Source organism: Loxodonta africana, chromosome 10, assembly GCF_030014295.1.
Source record: "Loxodonta africana isolate mLoxAfr1 chromosome 10, mLoxAfr1.hap2, whole genome shotgun sequence".
Classification (NCBI taxonomy): domain Eukaryota; kingdom Metazoa; phylum Chordata; class Mammalia; order Proboscidea; family Elephantidae; genus Loxodonta; species Loxodonta africana.
This window is the reverse complement of record NC_087351.1, coordinates 68,567,912-68,591,602: the sequence shown is the minus strand read 5'-3', so window position 1 is coordinate 68,591,602 and position 23,691 is coordinate 68,567,912. Positions and strand designations below refer to the sequence as shown.

The 23,691-nt window shown below is 36.5% G+C and overlaps 1 protein-coding gene across 7 annotated transcripts in view; it reads right to left on the bottom strand.

The window, feature by feature from the left end:
- The window catches only part of TMEM260 (transmembrane protein 260), an 84,245-nt gene that overhangs the window by 32,442 nt on the left and 28,112 nt on the right, over nt 1-23,691 (bottom strand). For 6 of the 7 annotated variants that reach the window (XM_064292528.1, XM_064292529.1, XM_003408665.4 and 3 more), the window contains exons 4-10: nt 15,882-16,059; nt 14,569-14,682; nt 10,618-10,797; nt 9,066-9,106; nt 5,532-5,615; nt 4,278-4,392; nt 2,168-2,340 (exon numbers count right to left, since the gene is read on the bottom strand). In XM_064292528.1, coding sequence (XP_064148598.1) covers nt 2,168-2,340; nt 4,278-4,392; nt 5,532-5,615; nt 9,066-9,106; nt 10,618-10,797; nt 14,569-14,682; nt 15,882-16,059 — 885 coding nt within the window. The remainder of the gene's footprint in view (nt 1-2,167; nt 2,341-4,277; nt 4,393-5,531; nt 5,616-9,065; nt 9,107-10,617; nt 10,798-14,568; nt 14,683-15,881; nt 16,060-23,691) is intronic. The other variant, XM_023546194.2, reaches the window with a different exon arrangement.

Sequence of the window (23,691 nt, the reverse complement as noted above, 5' to 3'; positions counted from 1 at the left end):
TACATCTAATATGTCAAAGTATTCTAATGTATTTCCTCTGAGAAGATACATGTATTTGAAAAGAGAACACTATCACCTGAGAAAAAGGAGAACTAATTATGCAGTTTAAAAAATTAGTCTACTGCTTTACTCACGGAATTTATCATCTTTTCCATAAAAAGGAATCATTTAGTGCTCAAGAAAAGGGTTTTTTTCCCTCTAAAAACATGTTAGTTCATTAAAAAACGTTTCTAATTCCACTTGGAATTTAAAGTAATTTCATGTTACCATATTTTTTCTCAAATAATGCTCCCAAGTAACTAACGTAGCCACATGTATAATGTTCAGAAATTGGCATAGTGCGCTTACAAAAATAAAGTGTACAGGGTTGGGTAGCTGGCAAAAAACGTATAATGCATGCTTTTTTCGTATAAAAATACGGTAATTCCACTTACTCCAAAGGACTTTTGAGAAATGCAAAGGAAATCTGCCAATTTCTGACATAAATTTAGTATTTGTATGACTCTCTTCCATCTAGAGTTTGACCCTTTCCACCGCTCCCCTGAACCACAGGCTCCCTGTGTTTCTCTCTCCCATCAAGACCAAAAAAAAAAAAAAATCCCACTAGGAATGAGGCCATTGAGAAAAAGGGGAAGGAATAGTTGGTTAAGTTGTTTACTTCTCTCAGGCATTATTTGCTATTACCAACAGCAGTACAACTCTTTTCAATAATGAAGTGGACTTTCTAACTTGAATGAAAAACTGGCATGCATTCTGAAAGCATTCCATGAAAAAAGAAAAAGACTGAATAAGAGAGTAAATGCATCAAAAAAAATGGAACAAGCAATTTCCTTCCTGCTATTATCAGGTTCATTACATTTAAGAGAGCTGAGAAACAACCTAAAGTTGAAACACTGGGTTAGTATCAGAAAGCAAGTAAATACTTCTAGGAACAAAATACTATGCCTGTCTTTGTAATTGAGGAAATAATGAGCATTTCCCTGTTATGATGCCCTGTTTTGCACTGTGATGCCTCACATTTTGCCACTCAGCAAAGATGCTATCTTTTCCTTCCTCTGGGGCAAATAAAGAAATCTAAACAAAATAAAACCCAAGCCTGTGCAAGCATCCCTGGTGTTGAACTTGAACTGCCCTAAAGACCTGAGGCAATAGACAACTGGGATCGGGGAAAACAAACAAACAAACAGTGGGCTTGACGAACTCTTCTTAAGCCAGCTTGCAGAAGTATCCGGGAGCCTCAATCCCTTCCCACAAGGCCGCCTGGTGATGCAGCCTTCCTAACACTGGCTCTATCCGGGTATTATAATGAACATCAGTTTTTAAAGCGGACTGTGCAAATTTAATCTTCAAAAAATAATACTGGTATTACTTTAAACTTGAAAGACCTCGCCTACTTCTGTTATGGTTATTCAATAGTGCTGGAAATAAATGAACTTTCAACTGAAACTTGGACATCTTTTCTGTTAGATGGAGATTTTCACTGTCATGGTTATGAAAACAATTAAATATATATATATATAATGCATAAGGGTTAAAAACTTTATTTTAAAATTAATATTCACTTCTACAGGGTGTACTAGATAAGAGCCAGGCATTATTCAAGATGAAATCATCAAAGTATAAAGTGAATTATTTTAGAGCATACCAAAAGCCCCAAATGCCTTTCCATCTGAGCGGTGTTTTACATATACACCAGATGCCACAAAGTATCTCTAGGGGTCTTTAGAGGAAAAGACACAGATTACACATGCCACGCCACTCAAATTCTTGCTTGTCACAGTCTGGAACTACACATCACCCATGTTGACATTCTGGTTCAGGAGGTTTAAAAACCCAAAACCAAACCTGTTACCATAGAGTGAATCTTGACTCACAGCGACCCTACAGGACAGAGTAGAACTGCCCCACAGATTTCCAAGGATTGGATGGTGGATTTGAACTGCCAACCTTTTGGTTAGCAGCCGAGCTTTTAACCACTGTGCCACCAGGGCTCCTCAGGAGGTTTAGCAGCCCCAAAATTTTAAGAATCACTGCATTCAGACCAAGCTGCCTCACTTTGAGCCTTGAAAAATCAGTGGGAGTTAAAGATGAAGTAAAATCCTAGAATCTAAATACTCAAATGTCTCTGGCTTGAATGCTACTTTTCATAAAAATAACCCTGTGTTACCTGTAATTAGAATATATTTGGTAAGTTACAAAAATCATTGCTGAAAGCCACTCCAAACACTGAAGCCCAATGCTGTTGTGCAGCACTCGGTTACTCTCAGACAGAAGTGCAGCCAACCCAGTGCCGGCAAGGACGGCCACCACCGCATTGCTCTGCATCCAGAATCGTTCTACCTGCAAAACAGCACGTGCAAAGAGTGTGTCCAGTTGACCAGCTCGTGCACTCAGTCACATGCTTATACATTGAAAAATGTATTGCATACACTCAGTTGCTTATGCCTCCTATCATTCAGGTGCTGTTAAGTGACTTTCCCAATCTAACTCCATGGCACTTCATTTTTCAATTTCCAAACATTCCTCCTTCCCCTTTTGACATATGTGTCTTCCATTTTGGGTCCACACATTCATTTCAATACTGCAGCTTTGCTTCTGAGCTCCTGGAATATATAAACAGGAGGGACTAGAGAAAGGCTTTTGCTTTACTCCTCATGCTTCCTTCCATGTGGAGAAGCCCGACTAGTATACACTTGTCTTAGCTGTGTAGTGCTGCTGTAACAGAAATACCACAGGTGGGTGGGTTTAACAAACAGAAGTTTATTCTCTCGCAGTCTAGTAGGCTAGAAGTCCAAATTCAGGGTGCCAGCTCCAGGGGAAGGCTTTCTCTCTCTGTCAGCTTTGGGGGAAAGTCCTTATCATCAATCTTCTCTGGTCAAGGAGCTTCTCAGTCCATGGACCCCGGGTCTAAAGGATGTGCTATGCTCCCAGTGCTTCTTTCTTAGTGGCACGAGGTCCCATGTCTCTCTGCTCGCTTCTTTTATATCTCAAAAGAGATTGGCTTAAGACACAACCTAATCTTGTAGATTAAATTCTGCCTCACTAAAATAACTGCCTCTAATCCTACCTCATTAACATAATAGAGTAGGATTTATAACATATAGGAAAATCATATCAGATGACAAAATGGTAGACAATCACACACTACTGGGAATCACGGCCTAGCCATGTTGACACACATTTTGGGGGACACAATTCAATCCATGAAAACACTCCTGGCCTCTATGTCCTTTCACTTATTTTTCCCTGTAGCAGTACAGGGACTGATTGGACTAGGGGGTTTGGGAGATAGGATGGGCATGCATAGTCCTGTCCTTTCCTCTCTTTCTCTGGGAAGTGAGCTGCCCACAGGAGACACTTGTCTGGGGCAGACTCTGTCCCTGTGGCAGCACTGCCTGTGACTAGTGGGTAAGTCTGACAATTCTAGGATTTGATATGAGGGAACTCCTTTAACCACAGATATAAGCCATGTTCTCCAGTCCCAGCACTACCTGTAGTAAAGGTGATTCTTTCACCATTTGTGCTGGTTTATATTGTTTCTCAACTGATTCAGAATTCAGGTAGTGGAGTGGGGTATTATTTATTAGGCCTCTTGAACACAAAACAGTTTGTTGGTTTCAGCTGCTAAAAAACAGCTACCTAATTTACAGAGTTTCTATATAAGACGAAATACCCCAAAACTCAGAAATGGTAGCCAGGGAAAAACAAAAATGTGATTGATCTTATGTTCAGGCCTAGGACTTGTGAGGTAAGAAATAAGGAAATAAGTTGGTAAGAACCCTCAGTTAAAACCCATACTTCTTTTGCTATTTCAAAAAAAAATTTTTCAGGAGAAATACAGTAGTGCGTATGCACTTATATAAGTAAGTATATAGGCACTATTCGAATCTGCAAGGCGCTCCTTGGAAACTCTATGGGGCAGTTCTACTCTGTCCTATAGGGTCGCTATGAGTCGGAATCGACTCGACAGCACTGGTTTTTTTTTTTTTTTATATATATACTTATAAGCATACACACACACACACACGAGGACTAACTTAAATGTACCTTGGATTTTTTTTTCCTGACTATTGTGTTTATTAAATGTTACTTTTTTTTCCCCTAAAATTTTTTTTTAGCTTTACTGGTTCAAGAATTTTAACTTTTGAATTATAATAATGTATATAAGATTCCGACTATTCCAGAAATAATTTGCCCTTCTACAAGATTCATGAGGGACACATTTGTACATTCTTCACAAATTTTCTGGTCAAAGGATATAGCTAAGTAAAACTTACCACACCCATGAAAAGTGGTTTCGAGATATCTAAATTTGCCCTCCAAGCAAAGAACAATGAATAAACACAAAACATCCCAGTAAAAAGCCATACTAATGATGGATTTGGTCTGTCCCTAAAAAAAAAAAAAAAAAAAATCCAAAAATTATTTATTTGTGTGAATATCAATAATAACATTATACAGCTTAAGCTGCAGAAAAAATATTTGGATCTATACAAGTTTCCATTTTTAACTAGTAACAGGGAAAGATCTTGGTTTTAAAAATCTGAGAATGGGCAAACAAAACAGAGTAATGAGCTACATATTATATACAACTTGGAACTATGCAGCAAAGAACACAAAGTTAAAATTCACAAAAGAAATACAAACTATATTTAGGAAGTAATCAAACATGCAAAATAAAATAACATTTTTATGCATCAAAGTGACAAGTTTCAATGCTGGTGAGAATACAGTAGAATGCTCGTACAATCTTTGAGGAAAGGAATTTGATGATACATACCAAGAGCCTTAAAATATTCACATTTGTTGACTCAGTAATTTAACATAGAGCCGTAACTCTTAAAGAAATAAGCAGATATGTAGATTAAGGTTCAATCCATAAAGATACTTTAGTATTACTGATAATAGTAGAAAAAGTGGAAGCAATCTAAATATCCTTGAGTAAGTGAACATTTAAATAAATTCTGCTATGGTCAGGATAGAATATTATACAGTTATATGATCTTAAGAATTGTTTGTACTACAGGGAAATGCTTGCATGCAATGTTAAGCAGGTGTTAAGGAAACGGAACTGTAGCTGTATGTACCTATATATACTTTAAATACACTTCATGTACAGATGTTAAGTACATATACTCAACAGATTAGAAAGTGACAAAAAAGGTAAATGGAAGCCAACGGTCCTATATTTTTTAGGTTTTCTTTTATCATCAGAGAAATTTAAATAATTATTTGCTTCTTTTGCAAGGCAACAGTAGAAACGGTATTGGCAGGGTAAGGGATCAAAACAGAAGTTTAAGATATCAAATGACTTGTTTAGTTAGATTGTAATATACTGTTAAATTTTTCAAAATCATTTGATTTATAATTGGGGGAAAAACACTGGCAAAAAAACAATATATATTTGTCTTGATAGAAGTGAGCAAGAGTCATTTATTTGAAATATAAACTAATACCGGCAATATTCTACAATGACATATTAAAAACATCAATTCAATTAATGAGCATGGGAAAAGGAATACATTACTTACTTTCTTGCTAAACATATATTTGCCCAAACTGCAAGGACTTGGATGTTGAATGAGAGCTCTGTCCTCATATTTGTTACCTGAGAACTATAAAAGACAATCTAATTTATTGCTGGCACAAGGAAAATCTAGTTAATCCCAAATAAAATATTCTTTGAGGCATAAATGATTATGCACTGAACAACTTTAAGGGCTGGAGTCAGATTTTAAAATTATTTTCTGTTCTTTTAAAGATAGGAGAAAAAGCATCAGAAGAAAGAATTAAACAGTTCTAAAATGTCTCCCAATTGTAACATTTGGTTACCAATTTGTATACCTTAGGATAGGATCAGAACAAATAATTCTTATGTCTTTCTGATATTGGTATACTTTATAGGCTCTCCCTGACTGGGTTGATAATAAGTTGTTTGGAATGGGTTTTGACCTTTCTCCTGGCAGCAATGTAAACAAGGCCTGCGGCAATATAGCAATTGGAAACAAACTTAATTCCAGTAGTTTGCCAGAGATTAAATCATGAAGAAAAAAGGAAAACAGGAGTGATTTTCAACCATTATTTTCTGAGTTACCTTCTTCCTTAAAGGCTTCTTTGTTTTCTGTAATACTTGGTTTTAAAAATGTTTAAGCAATCTCAAAGAAATGTGTCTTTTCCTTCTGTCTTAGTCATCTAGTGCTGCCATAACAGAAATACCACAGGTGGATGGCTTTAACAAAGAGAAATTTATTTTCTCACAGTCTAGTAGGTTACAAGTCCAAATTCAGGGTGTCGGCTCCAGGGGAAGGCTTTCTCTCTCTGTAGGCTCTGAAGGAAGATTCCTTGTCCTCAAAATTCCCCTAGTTGAGGAGCTTCTCAGGAGCAGGGACCCCAGGTCCAAAGGACACGCTCTGCTCCCAGTGCTGCTGACTTGGTGATATGTGGTCTCCAACTCTGTGCTTGTTTCCCTTTCGTTTTATCTCTTGAGAGATAGAAGGTGGTGCAGGCCACACCCCAGGCAAACTCCCTTTTCTTTGGATCAGGGATGTGATGTGGGTAAGGGTAGTGTTACAATCCCACCCTAATCCACTTTAACATAAAATTACAATCACAAAATGGAGGACAACCACAGTATACTGGAAATCATGGCCTAACCAAGTTGACACTTTCCAATCCATGACACTTTCCTACAGTTAAAATTCTTCCATTAACTAATATGCATTTTCCAGGTGTTATCTGAACTCTAAAATAGCACTTAACTACTGCTCTAGCAGTCTCCAATTTTTTAAAAAAGAAATGACTATATACTCACCATCTCAAAGAGCTTTCTTCTCCCTAGTGGCAACTTTACCAGAAAAAATGTGATGCCCTAATTATGGGAACCACACAATGTGCATTTTACTAATGGAGACTCATCTACTATGAGAAGACATCCTTATGAATTTTCAAACACACTTGAAAATTGATTGCTGCATGCGGCCCATTTCAAACCATTCTTCAAAAAGGAATGAAGTCAGTCCTTAAAATTAATTCTTGGAGACCTGGTGCTTAAACGTGAGCTCTAAAAGATGGTCACTGCCTAGGGTTAGATTCAATAATTTCCTTGTCCAGGATTGCAATTTAGAGATATCATTGGGAATGAATTTAATTTGCTTGACTGGAAAGGGATAGATGATTAGGTTCCATCATTTCGAAGGGTTTTCTTGTACTTATGACTTGCCTTTCTCAACATTCCTGTCCACCTGAAGCAAAGACTGGAGATTCTCTCACTCACTCAGAGAGTGCTAAGATTATGCCTCTATTCTACCTTATAATTTGGTTCCAACAAATAGTGTAGATATGAGTGGTCATTATGTATACCAAGTCTTTTTGAGAATACAACGTAAATGCTAATTTTTAAAGTAAAGAAGGCCTTTAAATTCCCAAATAGAGTACTTTTATGTGCAACTAATATAAGTTAGATTTATGGTCTAGGCTTACTCCTCAGCATTCATTTGGAGGTCCTGTGGGATTTGTTAAGGCAAAACGTATCAGTAATCCAGAATGCTGTAACAGCTACTAGAAGGCAGATAGAAGAGAATAGGGAGTGGGTCTTCTGGCACAGAGAAAGCAGAATAAAGCCAAAATTTGGAAACACTGATAAAATAGGTAACAAACGGAGCTTCTTGCTACCCTCTCTCCAACAACAACAACAAAAGGAGCCACAAAAGTTATTGAGACATTAAAATAAATATTTAAAATAAAATGTGAGAACCATTAAAATGTTATATAATAACCAATAATGGGGAAATACTTTTAAGATATAAGGTGAAAACCACAAGCTAATAAAACAGTATATATAGTATAAGCCCAGGTTTTACAAAGTTTTTCATATTTGAAGGATATACATAAGAATGTCAATAGATTAACAGTGGCTCTCTGCATATTGAATGATAGGCAATTTTACTTTAAAAAATTTTGCTTATCTGTATTTTCTAAAATTTTTATGATTATGTATTGTATTTAGGAAAAGGAATAAAGTTATTTAAAAAGAAAGGAAGAATGGAAGCAAGCCAGCTAGCAAGAAATTGTGAAAGCCTATGAACTGCCTCATTTATAAAAAATTGAAATATTTTCCCCATATTTTTAAAATGTTTCTGTTAAAAAGTCTGGAGAGTCCCAAATCAATAATTAGTTAGTAGATCACTTTAGTGTTATAGAAAAATATTCCCCTTCAATATTATATTGCAAACATTATACAAGTATTACTGGATTGGTATAGATATTTTTCAAGTTTTCTTAATCTGTGTGAGGTTTAAAGCAAATATTAACCCATTTTTCAAAGAACGCTAGTAGATAATATCAGTGAAAATACTTTGCTTAAGCTGGTTCTAATAATAATGTTGGATGCTAAAAACACTGAAGTAAAAAACACAGCTTACTACCAGACCAGTCTAAAGGAAAAGTCTCAAGAGACATTAGGAAACGATTAAGCTTTGAAGGATTAAAAGAGCACTACACAAACAAAAATAATTGTTCAAACTTTGCTAAATATAATGTTATAAAATGTCTCTAAAAGGAGATATAAAAACCAGAAAAAGGAACAAATTCTTTCTAAAGCAACACTACATTGGCTAATTTTGAATACAACTAAAAGTTGAAACGTTTTCATTTTAAAGACTCCATATATTCATCATGGACATCCTGGCAGCGTAGTGGTTAAGTGCTACAGCTGTTAACCAAAGGGTCGGCAGTTCGAATTCGCCAGGCACTCCTTGGAAACTCTATCAGGCAGTTCTACTCTGTCCTATACGGTCGCTATAAGTCAGAATCGACTCGACAGCACTGGGGGGTTTTATATATTCATCTAACATTCTCATTTGCTGGTGTATTTATTGCTCACTTTAAGCTTCATCTTGTTGAAGGAAATGCTAGACTATTTGACAGTGTACACAAACAACTCTTAACTGTAGAGCTGAAAACTATTTCTCAGGCATACTTCACAAAGAGATAAACTCAGCAATCTCTAAAACCACTTAAAGGAATAGAGAAGTCATTTAAAATAGTTTCAAATATTTCATACTCACAGCAGTATCTCAGACATACTGGATCCTATTTCAGATTTTGCCTAAATACAAAAGAGAAGAGTTTATTTGTACAAACATTAAAATGAAGCTTTGTTAGACTATTGTATTTTAGCATCTTGGTTTAAAAGATACATGTTTTAAATACACAATTCAACACCTCTCTTGATTCAAAGTCTTTACTTCAGTGACTTACAGAATTTTTACAGAGAAGTCACTGAAAACTAACCCTCAACGTCCTTTAGGAAGAATTTCAGAAATAATGCCCTGGCTACAGACCAGCTAAACTATTCCAGCAGGAACAATAACACGTCAATGAATTAATATAATTTTTACACTTCTGTTATGCACTCTCGGTCTTTCTGGGCACTTTGATTAGAGTTCACTAACTTCTGGTAGCTTATAATTTCACACTTATGTGTGAATTATATGATTTTCAAATATGGAATGGCCCTAACATAATAATTTTATGGAGTAACCAATATAAAGTAAACAAGAGTATAAACTTAAAAGTATCAAACTCTCTGTCAAAATAATAATTATCCTCTTATTAGTCCATTACGAAATACTTCCTAAATAAAAAGTGTGTAAAGTATATTTAAGGGATAAAGACCTAAAAAAAATTACAGACTCAACATTCATTTAAGAAACAGAACCTCATCAATACAAAAAATTATCGCGCAAAGCCCTCGAGGACCTCTCTTTCTCTTTCTCACCCTCCCCCCACCCCCGTAACTACCTTGAATTTTGTGCTACACGATATATTAACAAAAATTTTTACTACTTTTCTATGTATCCTTAAACAACAGTTTAGTTTTTACATGGTCTTTTAGAATTTGTATAAATGATATCATATAATATGTACTCTCTGGAACTTACCTTCTTAAATAAGAGACAAAAAGCACAAACCATAAAAGAAAAACCTGATACAACTGCATATATTAACATAAAAAACCTTCAGTTTATTCCTTCATTTGTCAGACAACATTTACTGTAGCCACATTTAACATTTTCTCCTGATTTGTGCCTTAGGGAAAGCAAGACCTTTTGAACTTTTTAAAAGCACATTTTCTCCATTAAGTATAACCATATTTTACGAAGCATTTAAAAATACGTCTTTGGTTTTAAAAATGAAATACTAACGTGAACACTGTTCATCAAATATGTGGAGGAAAAAAAAGTGTTTTGGTCAAGGTAAATTAGAAAAAATTCTTTTTCCCTCAATCTTTTCCAAATATTTTGATTCACAGACCAAGTGTCCACAGTGACACTCGATGCTAACCAGTCCACATTGCTTCCACTGCAAGCAGCGGAGCCCCAAATGTTTGTCATCCTGAAAAGTGCGCTCTACCACAACAGGGTGATGTTGGCTTAAGGGATTACAATTTTTTTTCTAAACCATTTTAATGGCCACATTCCAAGGACACATTTGTTATGTAAATAACTGAAATAAAAATTCTATCAACTGTCTTTTTTTTTTTTTCAATCAAGGTCCAAGCAGAACACTGAAATTTTGTAACTCATTTCCTTAAAAGGACTTTAAATACAGATTTACCAGACTGAATGTTCCATATTCTTCCCTGAGAAAATGTGTCAAAAATCCTAGCACCGTTGTCTGGTCTCCCCAGGTCCAACGGGCTTGACTGAGGTAGGATGAGATGGGAAGGTGGACATAGGGCAGCAAACCAGCAGAGAAGTACAGACTCAACTTCAGCAGGGAACCCATGGACAGCTCCTGCATTAGAACACAGCGGGTTGTATAATAATGTTTATTTTAGTCCAGTCATCCTGGAACTTCAAGAATGCATCAAGGAAAACATCAAATATGTTTACACAGAGCTGATCTCTCAATTTATATTAAGTCACGACAGAATACTATGTTAAACCTTCTGATTACTGTAGATTACTAGAAAATTGCATCAGCCTGAACTACTTTGCATGGCAGGTGAAATATGAATGAAGCAAACAGTATTAGTATTTACGCTTCAGTATCATGTTTGGTTGATCATGTTTATTGCATCTTTTACATTTAAAACCATGTCATGACATGCAGCATTGTAAGCTGAGATAACACACTTGGAGGTGATTAAGTGTTGTTTGGTTGATTTTAAATATGCCCAAAACATCGTTCTAACGTCAATGTGCTTCACTCATTACAATCATCCGGCGTAAACTTAGAACCATTAACTTTATCATGAATATACATTTTCGTGATTCTTTATAGAAGAGTTCTGGATATTTCATGGAAATGTTTGGCACAGATTAAGTTAGCTTTTATATAACCTCCAACCTCAACCAAATGCTCTTAAAAAAAAAAAAAGATGTAAAAGAATATGAATTCTGGGATACTAGAAAGATTCAAACATTGGTTGCTTCAGTAGTTGTGGGTTTTAGTAGTTGGGAGTCTATTACAAATATCATAAATGGAAATTATATTTTTTCCTTTAAAAGTAGAGAAATTTATACATAAGAGTGAATACAAGAACTAAGGTTCACATTCACCAGAACTAGAAGCAGTTGACTTACATTAGCATTTTCAAATAAACATCCTTTAATTGAGAATGGAGTGTTTTTATTACAGTATTGATTTCATACGTGATTTCTATGGTGGTAATGAGATACATAAAAAAGGACAGCATGAAAAGAGTATAAGAAATAACTAACGCATGCCTTTGCTGTTCTTGAAAATGGTATTACAGAAAGTAAATGTTTATATTTTAGCAGTTTCTGTATGTTGTAAAGTTGAATGTAGAATGGCAAGAGGTGGTTGATGAATTTTCTGGTTTTGTGTAGAAATAAACAGGTAGACAATTAGATAAGAGCTACTACATAGAGTCCAGAAGAGTGGTTTATAGCCCTAGCTACACATTAGCACCTGGGGAGCTTTTTAAAAATACTGAGCCCAGGTCTCACCTCAGATTGATCACGTCAGAGTTGTTTTGCAGTGGGGCCATGATCAGCATACGTATACACATGTATGTAAAATCTGCACAGGTACACACATACATACATTAACACATGTATGTATACACCAGCTGCCATCAAGTCAACTTGGACTCATGGCAACACCGCGTGTCAGAGTAGAATTGTGTTCTACGGGGTTTTCTTTTTTTTAAAACAATTTATTTTATTTTTGTTGTTAAGAATATATGCAGCAGAACATACACCAATTCAACCATTTCTACATGTACAATTTAGTGACACTGATTACATTTTTTGAGTTGCACAACCATTCTCACTCTCCGGTGTTAATATAAACTCACTGCCCCCCAAACCTCCTATTTAATCTTTTGGGTTGCTCTTGTCAGATCTTAAAAGAGCACACTGCTCAAGGCAGCCATTCTTTACTAGTTAACTTAATCTATTGTTTGGTTTTAAGAAGACTTCAGGTGAAATTTTTGGTTTAAGGTTTAAAGATTATTTTAGGGCAATAGTTTCAGGGATTTATCCAACTTCCATGACTCCAGAAAGTCTGGATTCCATGAGGATTTGAGATTCTGTTCTGCATTTTCCCCCTTTTGATCAGGATTTTTCTGTAAATCTTTGATTAAATGTTCAGTAATAGTAGGTGGACACCATCCAATTCTTCTGGTTCATGGCAAAGGTGGCAGTTATGGCTGATTTTGGAAATAGATTGCCAGGTCTCTGGGTGGACTTGAACTTCTAATCCTTCAGTTCACAGCTGAGCACATTAACCATTTGCACTACCCTTGTATGTATATATGTGTGCACATGTATGTGTATATATATACATATATATGGGTATGCATGTCGCACACAAGAGATATTTTTAAGCTTCCCAGATAACTCAAGTGAGCAGCCAGGGTTGGTACCAACTGACCCAGGACTTCTTGCTCTGCATTATATCACCAAGATCCAACTATCACAGTTGCTCTGGTATTTAAATAATGGAAATGAAAAGTCTGTTGAATAGTCATAGCTCCCAAAATTTCATCATTTATTGGAAGCTTACTTTACTACAAGGCAAACAGGTCCCCAGTCCAGGTTTCTAAACTGTCAACTCCGAGTCCTGCATGTTTGTATACAAAGCATATGGCTTGTCTGTCAATCAACTAACACAAAATATTTGCCTTGCAGGTTCTTACCAGAGCGTACACCTGTCTGGTCTCTGCTGATGCCAGAAGCCTGGCTAAGATGATGGGCACAGAATGAGAAAAGCTATGGGATATGCTATCCACCCTGTCTGTGCAGCTATCCAATTCACAAGAAAATATTTGGGTGTCCTCAGTTAGGTATTCTATGGAAAAGTCTTCACTGAGGTATACTTTTTAATGTTATATTTCCATTTTTTAAATCAGTGGCTTATGTAAGACCATATAAAGAACTTTCTGTATACTCTATAAAACCCCTATTAAAGACATTGCCTGTTATGCTATTCAATGTCCTTACTACATAAGGACTTGTATGATTGACTTAACAGAAGTCAGTTCCAAGAAAAAGTTTATCTTTCCTGCCAACTGTTATGTTTTCCTTTTATTCATTTTTTTTCAATCACATAATAAGAATCTCGTAACTGCCACATTACCCCCTTTGCTTTGCTGCCAAGAAGCTAAGAAACAAAATGAGTTCAAGTATAGTAAATACAGTTACCTAAAACTTTGGTATAATTATTTCCCTATTTATGCACAATAATTTTATCATATGTGTGTTTTCTATTATGATTCTGATTATAGCTGGGTGTAACTGGCAAATAATAAAACGATACATAAAAGCAGCTGAAGTGTAATTCACAAACACACAAAAAATAAATAAACTAGTAGGTAAAATGACCTAGGACTGGCTCTGTATATAGACTATTTTAACCTGTGGGAAGAAAGATGGGCAGAATAAGGGACATCTATCCTGCTAAGGGAAACCTTGGTTGTGTAGTGGTTAAGAATTCAGCTATTAACCAAAAGGTCAGCAGTTTGAATTCACCAGGCGCTCCTTGGAAACCCTATGGGGCAGTTCTGCAATGTTCTACAGGGTCACTATGAGTTGGAATCAACTAGACAGCAATGGGTTTGGTTTTGGTTTGGTTCTTCCAAGGAACTCTTGGCTAATTTAACTCTCTGCCTTCTCCTTACCTACATCTCCCAGTGCTTTAACAAATTTCCTTACCTTACTTTATAAACAGCCATTTTAATTTATAATCACTTTCCTCACAGTATTATTGGTACCCCATCCCTGGCCTTAGGATATATAATAAAACAACCAAGGAAATTTGACATTGTTGTTTTAAGTCCTTTTTAGCCTATCCTCTTTGAGGTACTGTTCAAAATCAGTTAAAGGAAATTATGAAACATGCTAGATGCCACTGTAATCAATACTGCATAATTTTTTTACATCTTCTTTTTTCAGTCAGTGTTGTTAGGATCTAAGGTTATTTATGATTTACATAAAACACAAGAAAAATTAAAGCCCAGGTTTTCTGGTGCTCTGAGTGTTATATTGGGCCTAAGTAAAATATTAGAAATTTTGATTTTGACAAAGTTAGAAAACCTACCTTCTCTTTGAAAAGTCGAAAGAGAATCCATGGTATTATGCAGAGAACATAGAGTACTATTGTATGCTGGTTACATAAGCTGAGGCCACAGCAGAAGGCACCAATTTTAACTATCTGAAAATAAATAAAATGAAAAAAAAGTCTAAGTTAAAAATTCACCTGGAATTCTAAGTAAGCACAATAGTAAAAAGCTATTCTTTATGTTAAAACCAAGCACTTGTACCACAGGTAAGATTTAAATCAACCTCTTAGGTGCAAAGAGTCATGCTTTAACAGTTACTAATATTTACATCATTATTTTTTACTAATACCTTTTATTCTCACTAAATCACTGCAGTTTGTCCTTAAATGTCTGTCTCCAAACTTATTTATAGAAAGTCCCTTGTGTTGACTAGGTAAGTCCTAACTATAATGGTTAGGACTAATAAAAGCAGTCCTTAACTGTAATTCTTACTCAAGCAAAACTATAACTGAAGCTCAGCAATTCTTTCTGTTTTACTTTTTCTCCTATTAAATACATGGAATATGGCAGCTTTTATAGAGAAATATGGTTATCTGTAGGGTTTTTTTTCCTTGAACATGTATTATTTTCTAATTAGAAAAAAGTTATCTTAAACAAAAAAACTGTAACAATATCACAGATCTGTTTATGTGAAACACAGACAAACCATGATGTTCTTTTGTTTTTGTATTCTTTAATGAGACAAGGCTGTCCTTACTAGGATGACTTGGTATTTTCTACTGGGCGGACTATAAACTCCTGGGTTCCTGCACATTTCCAATGATTTTGATGATGATGGTTGCCTTAGAATACATTGTAATCTCTTCTAAACTACTTTTTTCTACATTTGATATTTTTCTTTTTGCTAAAAAAATTATAAATTTGACTTTTTGCAATTAGGGAGTAAGTCTATGTATGGTACATAATTTAAGTTAGTCAATTTAGAGCTTGGCATTTTATGATCAAACACACACACACACACACACACACACACAAATACTGGTGGGATTAGCCAACACGCCTATCATCTCCATAGGACTCACAGTGGATTTGATAATTCCCTCATCCTCTTCCCCTCCCCCAAAAACTTTTGAGCTCTGGGAGTGAGGGAGGGGAGATGAGGTCCCACGTTTGATAAAGGCTATAGTGGTTCCATTCACAACAAAAGAACTGAGAACAGTTTCTCTTCTAACATGCCTAGATTACTTTGACAGTAATCGGGATAGACAAACAGTATCTAAACTTTAAGTAATACAGTGTCTGTCTAAAAATTAAAACAAAAAATTATTTCACTTTGATCAAAATAGGTTACCTTTGATCTCTCTTTTGCAGTTGCTGCCTCCTCAAAATGTACAGTAAGAGCCATAAGCAGCCCCACAAACAGATTGTTTAAGCTGAAAACCTCTGCTGAGATGGACCACTGCCATGTTAGACGAGAAAATGAAAACACCCCCGCAGCAAGGATTCCTCCAGCATATGAGCCAGAAAGCCTGCAAATACAGATAACAAGAAATCTTCTTTCCTGACAAAAGCAACCGACTTTATTTTCCTTTCTGTAAACCAGCAGCAGCAATTATGACAGCCGCCCAGCACTATCCCAACATGATACATGGTTAATACATTCCTTCATGGAACAATTTCTTTCAACAGGTTTTAATTAGGAAGTCCACATATTAACCTGTTAAACAAATGAACAGACCTGCTGGGTACCCTATAGATAGAATGTGGTGTAGTCCTCAGATGTCACTTTTAACACTTCAGCCAGTTCAGAAAACCTGATAACAAACCTAGCTAAAGAGGTAACAAACCTGTGTAATTTTTCTTGCTATATCCATGAAGGAGAATGATGACCTGGTTTTAGATTAAGAACAAAGTAAGTTTAATTGTAAAAATTAATAAAATGGTAAAATATTTAGGAACATTTGTTCTCACTTCTTGTGGAATGTATGAAACTAGGTACTTTCTACCTTTATCTCCCAATAGATGGTAAAGAACGTCTTGGCTGCAATATTTGGCAATTTAAAAAGCTTGTATAGCTAAGTTCTTAGTTTCTGATGGTTTCTTCTTTAGACAAAGTTGAAGTTAACAATAATTTTTTTTTAAATGGGGGAGAAAAATGTGAGTTTCCGTAATACCCAAAGAATCAAATGCCGCACTTAGAAACTAATGTCTTACCCCAAGAGCCACACATTTGAAAGTAAGCAGGAATCTGGATCTCAATCCAGAGATCTGATTTTAGACTGGTAATGTGGCTGAATATACTACAGCATATCAAACCAAAACAGTTTTCTATTATTACTATAAACCTGAAACAATGAAAATTAAAACTATTACCAAATATCTATTTCCAACATGGTGTTGTGAAATTCAACAAATATTACTCTGTCTAGTAATTACGATATTGTATGCCCCCAAGTTGTTATTCTTCAAGCATACTGTTTTGTATAAAAAGATATTGAGTAATTCTACGGCTTTTACTCGATCATTGTAGAAAAAAAATTAGTTAAATAAAAATTTCAATATCACTAAATCTGTTTTTCTTTGAGTTTCTATTTGCAGATGAATTCTGTTTTTTTCCCTCGAACATCATCACTTTCCCATTTCTCTGAGTTCCCTATTCTCCAAGTGATCCTGATTCAAGGACTTGAAGCACTTACTGGTGAAGATCAAAGACCACAGCCTTCAATATAGATTACAATGCAACATAAAAAAAAAAAAAAATCCTCACAACTGGGCCAATAAGCAACTTCATGATAAATGGGAGAGGAGATTGAGGCTGTCAAGGATTTTATTTTACTTGGATCCATAATCAACACCCACGGAAGCAGCAGTCAGGAAATCAAAAGACGCACTGCATTGGGCACACGTGCTGTAAAAGACCTCTTTAAAGTGTTGAAAAGCAAGGATGTCACCTTGAGGACTAAGATGCATCTGACCCAAGCCATGGTGTTTTCAATCGCCTCATACACATGAGAAAGCTGGACAATGAATAAAGAAGACCGAAGAACTGACACCTTAAAATTGTGGTGTTAGAGAAGAATACTAAATATACCACAGACTGCCAAAAAAAATAAACAAATCTGTCATGGAAGAAGTACAACCAGAATGCTCCTTAGAAGGATGGCGAGACTACATCTCACATACTTTGGACATCTTTTCAGGAGCGATCAGTCCCTGTAGAAGGACATCATGCTTGGTAAAGTAGAGGGTCAGCAAAAAAGAGGAAGACCCTCAATGAGATGGACTGACACAGTGGCTGCAACAATGGGTTCAAGCATAGCAACAATTGCAAGGATGGTGCAGCATCAGGCCAATGTTTTGTTCTGTTGTGCATAGGGTCACTATGAGTCGGAACTGACTTGATGGCACCTAACAACAACAACAAAGGCATTTCTTCCTTCCAAATTATTTTCATATCTATCCATTCTTACTTGTACTCCTACTATATTAGACTCAATTATTTTAGGGATTTCCTAATTATCTTCTGTTTTCCAATCTATTCCGCAATATAACATCAGATTAAACTTCCCAAAGCATACGCTTTATGACTACCCAGCCCCGAAAGTTTAAAGAATATTTCATTGCTTGCAGAATATATTCTAAATGGGTCAGCCTGGAATCCAGATTCCCAATAACCTAAACCCTATTCATTAATTCTCAGTATTTTTATCTCTACCAACTAGTCATGCTCCTTAAAATTCCCTAATAAACCATGCTTATTGTTGGCTCCACATATTTGCTCAGGCTGTACCCCTGAATTGAATATTCTTCCTGCTCCTTTCTATCTATTCGAATCCTAGCCTTTTCTAAATTTCTCTTTGATTCCAAGTTTTCTAGCCCATCTCTGTACACCTATAGCATTTAATTGTCTGCACCAATTATTTTGATGTTGTTTTGAAATGTGAACTGCAGTTTGTATTATGAGCACCTAACCCGAAGCACACAAAGGAAGCTTAATGATTTAGAGAATGAATGAATCTTAAAGTGTTTCTAACATATATATTAAGGATCTTCTCAGTTTCATCTGTAAATATCATTTTGGAAAGCCAGCATAAAATACGAGATTCCTTCCTCTGCTTAAAACATAAACCAGCATCTTTGGTGAAATGGGTGATTCCAGGGCTGGGGCAAAATGAGTCTGAAACATCTTGTGCCAGAAAGTAAGGAAGCGCTCAAAGAATGATGGGCACAGGACAAGAGGGCACATGAAGCCAGCTTGAAGGAGCTCCAGATGCCCAAATGGGGGATAATTTGAGTATAAAAATAATTATTGTAATAGATTATAACCCATTTAATAAAAACAAGAAACCATGAATCTATAGTGATATAAGAGGGGAGCGGGGAAAGCACTTCCTTTCTGTAGAAAGTCAACTAACAATTGTAGGAGAGATGAAGGAATTAGAAATCACCACTTGGCAACCATCACAGTTATAGTCAAAGAATGCCAAAACTAGTGGGTGAAAGTCGATGGAGTAACGTGATATCTGTGCATAGTCTCCAAGTGTCTCCCTGTAAGTATATTCATTACAAAGGTAAAAATGGTAACTTTAGAGTGGCAAAATCTGCCAGACATAATCTTAACCAAGTGATCAAATTTAACAGCACTAGTAATGAGACAAACAAACATCATGTGCTTCCTGATATAGTGCGATTAGAAGAATGCAGCATCATTTTCATAGTTTTCCTGCCAGAAGTGCATTTACTCAAATTAACTATGAGACCAAAAAAAAAAAAAAAAAACCCACGGCCATTGAGTCGATTCTGACTCATAGCAACCCTATAGTATGGAGAAGAACTGCCCCATAGAGTTTCCAAGGAGTGCCTGGTGGATTTGAACTGCTGACCTTTTGGTTAGCAGCCACAGCTCTTAACCACTACACCACCAGGAAGTATGAGACAACTTCAGACAAATCCAAAGTGAGGGACATTCTACAAAATAACTGGCTGGTACTTAGCAAAAACGTCAAAGTCTTTAGGGACAAAACCAAACAAACCAACACCTGAGGAGCTCTTCCAGATTAAAGGAGGCTAAACGGCTATGACAATGGAATGAAATGCAGGATCTGGAATTTTCTTCTGCCATAAACGGTATTATTGGGACAACAGGCAAAATCTGAATCAGGTCTGTAGATTAGATAATACCAACTAACCAACCAACCCATTGCCATCGAGTCGATTCCAACCCACAGCAACCCTATAGGACAGAGCTGAATTGCCCCATAGAGTTTCCAAGGAGTGCCTGGTGGATTCGAACTGCTGACCTTTTGGTTAACTGCCAAAATCTTAACCACTAAGCCACCAGGGTTTCCAGATTATATAATAGTGTTATATTAATGATAATTTCCTGATTTTGATTATCGTACTCGGATATGTAAGAAAATGTTCTTATTTTTAGGAAACACTCTGAAGTATTTAAAGGTAAAAGGGCATCATGTATGGAACTTACTTTCAAATGGTTAATGACAAAACAATACACATGTATACGCAGAGTCAAAGATAAAGCAAATGTGGCAAAATATTAACATTTGGGGAATCTGGGTAAGGGTGTACAAAGTGGGCTATTTTTGTGACTTTTCTGTAAGTATGAAATTACATCAAAATGAAAAGTTAAAAAGCTAAATCAACAAATTTCTGAAATAATAATTTGCTAGCTTTTTTTTTTTTGCTATGTGCCAAGTATTATATACTAAGTGCTTTCCTCATATTAACTCATTTAATTTTCACAATAACTCTAAGAGTGGAACCCTGGTGGTGCAGTAGTTAGTAACCTGGCTGCTAACCAAAAGGTTGGAAGTTCGGATCCACCAGCTGCTCCTTGGAATCCTTAAGGGGCAGTTCTACTTTGTCCTACAGGGTTGCTATGAGTCGGAATTGACTTGACAGCAATGGATTTGGTTTGGTTTTGGTTTATGGCAATTAACTAGCAGATCCAGGATTCAAACTGTTGCTGGCTTCTTAGTGCTACTACGTTATGGAGTTGAGACAGTTATTTTAGTTTTATTATAAAAAAATTTATATCAGATTAATAATAGCACTTTTATTTGGTTGAATATATTCCTCCTGGGGTGAACAGTAGGATAGTATAAAATTTTTGTGAATTATTAGATTTATGTATATTGCTATGTTTTATTGAAACAACATACTACCAAGCTTGAATTGTATTCAAAACCTCTTCAGTCTGGTTTTAACCTTTTTTTTTTTGAAAGGGCAATTAGTCAAAGTTTTAAACCACCGAACAGCTAATTAAAGAGAACTGAGAAAAAAAGTCCTGTTATCTATGAATCCTCATGAAGAAAACTTAAAATTCACCAACCTATAATGTTATTATTATTATTATGCTTAGGAAGATATCCTAAGGTGTTTGAATTGTTGATATTAATTACTGGAATTATTAACTGCCTTTTCAAATACTTTATAATGAAATTTTAAAAACTGAAGAGTAAGGTAAAATTACCAACTTCAGTGATAAAATTTATCCAGTTACCTTACAGGCAGGCATGTATATTAGCATTTTCTTGAAAACTAACTCTACATCAGCAAAATCTATAATCTGAATTTTTTCTTCCTAAGGTCAAAATGGCTCTACAATGACTAATCCATATATTCTTTTATCTGACTTTCTTGGCATCAGAGAAATAATTTGTGAAACTGCTGAGTGAAGTTATGGAAGAGATGATAACGAACTGATTATAACCAGGAATGGAAATCAAACCTATAATCTTGAACTTTTTAACTTCAAATGAGTATGCTTAGAAATCAAACTAAGTCTGTAGGAATCTGGAATGTAAACTGAAATAGTGGACCTTTTTATTTATTTTTGGCTGCTCAATATCTAAAGCCTCACCCTATGTTTGAGGGACACCCAGCTTATGAGGCACACCCCCTTCCATTACACATGCTGAAAATACAGTCTCCCTTGCAGCTAGAGCACAGGCATATGACCTAGGCTCTGCCTGTCAGAAGCACCTGCTCCGTGCTTTGAACTGGAAACTAACGAGGTAAAGAAGCAGGGACAGGGCAGAGTCCATTCAGACATTGCTGGTGGCATCTATGCCTCACTTCCATAGGCAATGATGGCAGCGTTTCCGTGGCAATGTCCAGAGTTCAGTCTTGGTGGTGACTTCACTAGAACATACCAGCAGTGGGACTCTGAATGATGTTTCAGGCTCCGAGCCTGATAATCCAGCCCTCCTAGAGATTCTTTTCTCTTAAACGCAGCCAACAACAATTGCATGCAACCTGAAGGAAACACGCTGCCTTACTTCTTTATTATTTCTATTAAGTTTTCAAAGGAAACTTTTTGAAGACATTCTGAAAATAAATGCTGAAGTTCTCCAGTTATTGTTGTTAGTTGCCATCAAGTCAGCCCCCGACTCATGGCGACTCCAGGCACAATAGAAGGAAATGCTGCCTAGTCCTGAGCCATCCCCATGGTGTCTCACAGATTAGACTGTTGTGATCCATGGGGTTTTGACTGGCTGATTTTTGGAAGTAGATCACCAGGCCTTTCTTCCTAGTTCACCTTAGTCTGGAAGCTCTACTGCAACCTGTACAGCATCATAGCAACATACAAGCCTCCAGTGATGCGCAGGTGGTAGCTGTGCAGAAATTCTCTTACCCTTGTGGAAAACAGAAGAGAGGGCAGTATGGCTGAGAGCAAAGAGTTATGAGTATATTCATATGTAGAATAGCAGACATTGGAGGCCCCATTGTTTCACTATTTATGTTTTCCATGAAATAATCTGTATAGGCTAAACCTGTATAAATTCCTTGATTTCAGTCTTTTTAAAGTCAAACTGTGAATGCTCCTTAAAATGAACATATTTTAACATGCTGCCTTAAAAAGTCTGCTTTATGCTAAAATCCAGGATTAATCAACACTGACTGACACATGCATGTACAAATTAGTGGACTAAGAAAAGCAGAAATGCATTTGAAACATCTGTTGTGGAAAACTCAACAAGCTGAGAAGGGAAACATACAACATTTGTAGGTAGCAATAAACAGCTGAGGTTGGAGACCCTGGGCTGTGTAAAGGTCTGCTGTAGCCTGAATCAGGCCTGGAGAAGGTGGATGGAGCCAGGATAGGGGGTGTTGCCAGGTCAGTGGGACAGAAGGACAAGAAAGGAAGGGAGTTAAAATAATGAACCATGGCCTTAGGTGGATAGGAAAGAGAGTAAAGCCAGGAGGGGGCTGACAGAGGAGATAAAATGGATGAGCAAGAAGTTCTAGGTCTCAATTAAACTGAAGACAAGTGTGTGGAGCATCAAGAAAATTAGAGGAATGAAAGCAAAAATCATGCCAGGGAGTGGAAGGTGAGTTGAAGAAGGGGGCATCAAATTGCTAGAGGATGGAGTAGGCCAGTTAAGCAAGACTGGACTCCATTATTGAAAAAGCTCATGATGGAAAACAGTTTACTAAAGCTGGCTTCAAAGTCACAAGATTTTAATCAAAACTAAGTATCCTGAAAGCCAATCAGTGCTTGATGCACCATGCATTAATAACCCGCAGACTGAGTGCAATGTAGGAGTACAGGTGCATGGCCCAGTGCCAAGACATCACACTCATGTTGACTGGGAGACGTGAGCCACCACATCAGTACACAACTAGCTCAGTCTGTTATCTGCGCTGACAAGTCAACCGACGAAGTCAGCAAGAGTAAAGATGATGATTTTCTGGAGACTTTGGAGAAGGTCTTTTATTTATTCACTGACTCTATAGTAAGACAGTCTCATTATGCTAATCAAGTCATGTTACCTGAGCTTTATTTGAGCATGCTTCATTTCACCTTAACGAAGAGATAAATGACTGAAAAGCATGCTGACGTCAAGGATGTTTGCATGAAGACAAGATTCAATAGTGGCTAGGCTCAGTATCAGCCTCCCACTATCCACATAAGCAGCCTCTACCGTCAGTTCTCTCCCTAGCCCTCTACTGAAATTCCTCCTGCTGAGGCTGACCATCTAACTGCCACATACAGTGGGCTTTTGTTGATCACTGTTGATGATCACTCCCTGAGACACACTCTGCTCAATTGACATTTGGAATCCCACACTCCTCTGGTTTTCCTTCTATGGCTCTGAATCTTCCTTCTGGGTTTTCTCTGAGTAGCTCCTCTTCTT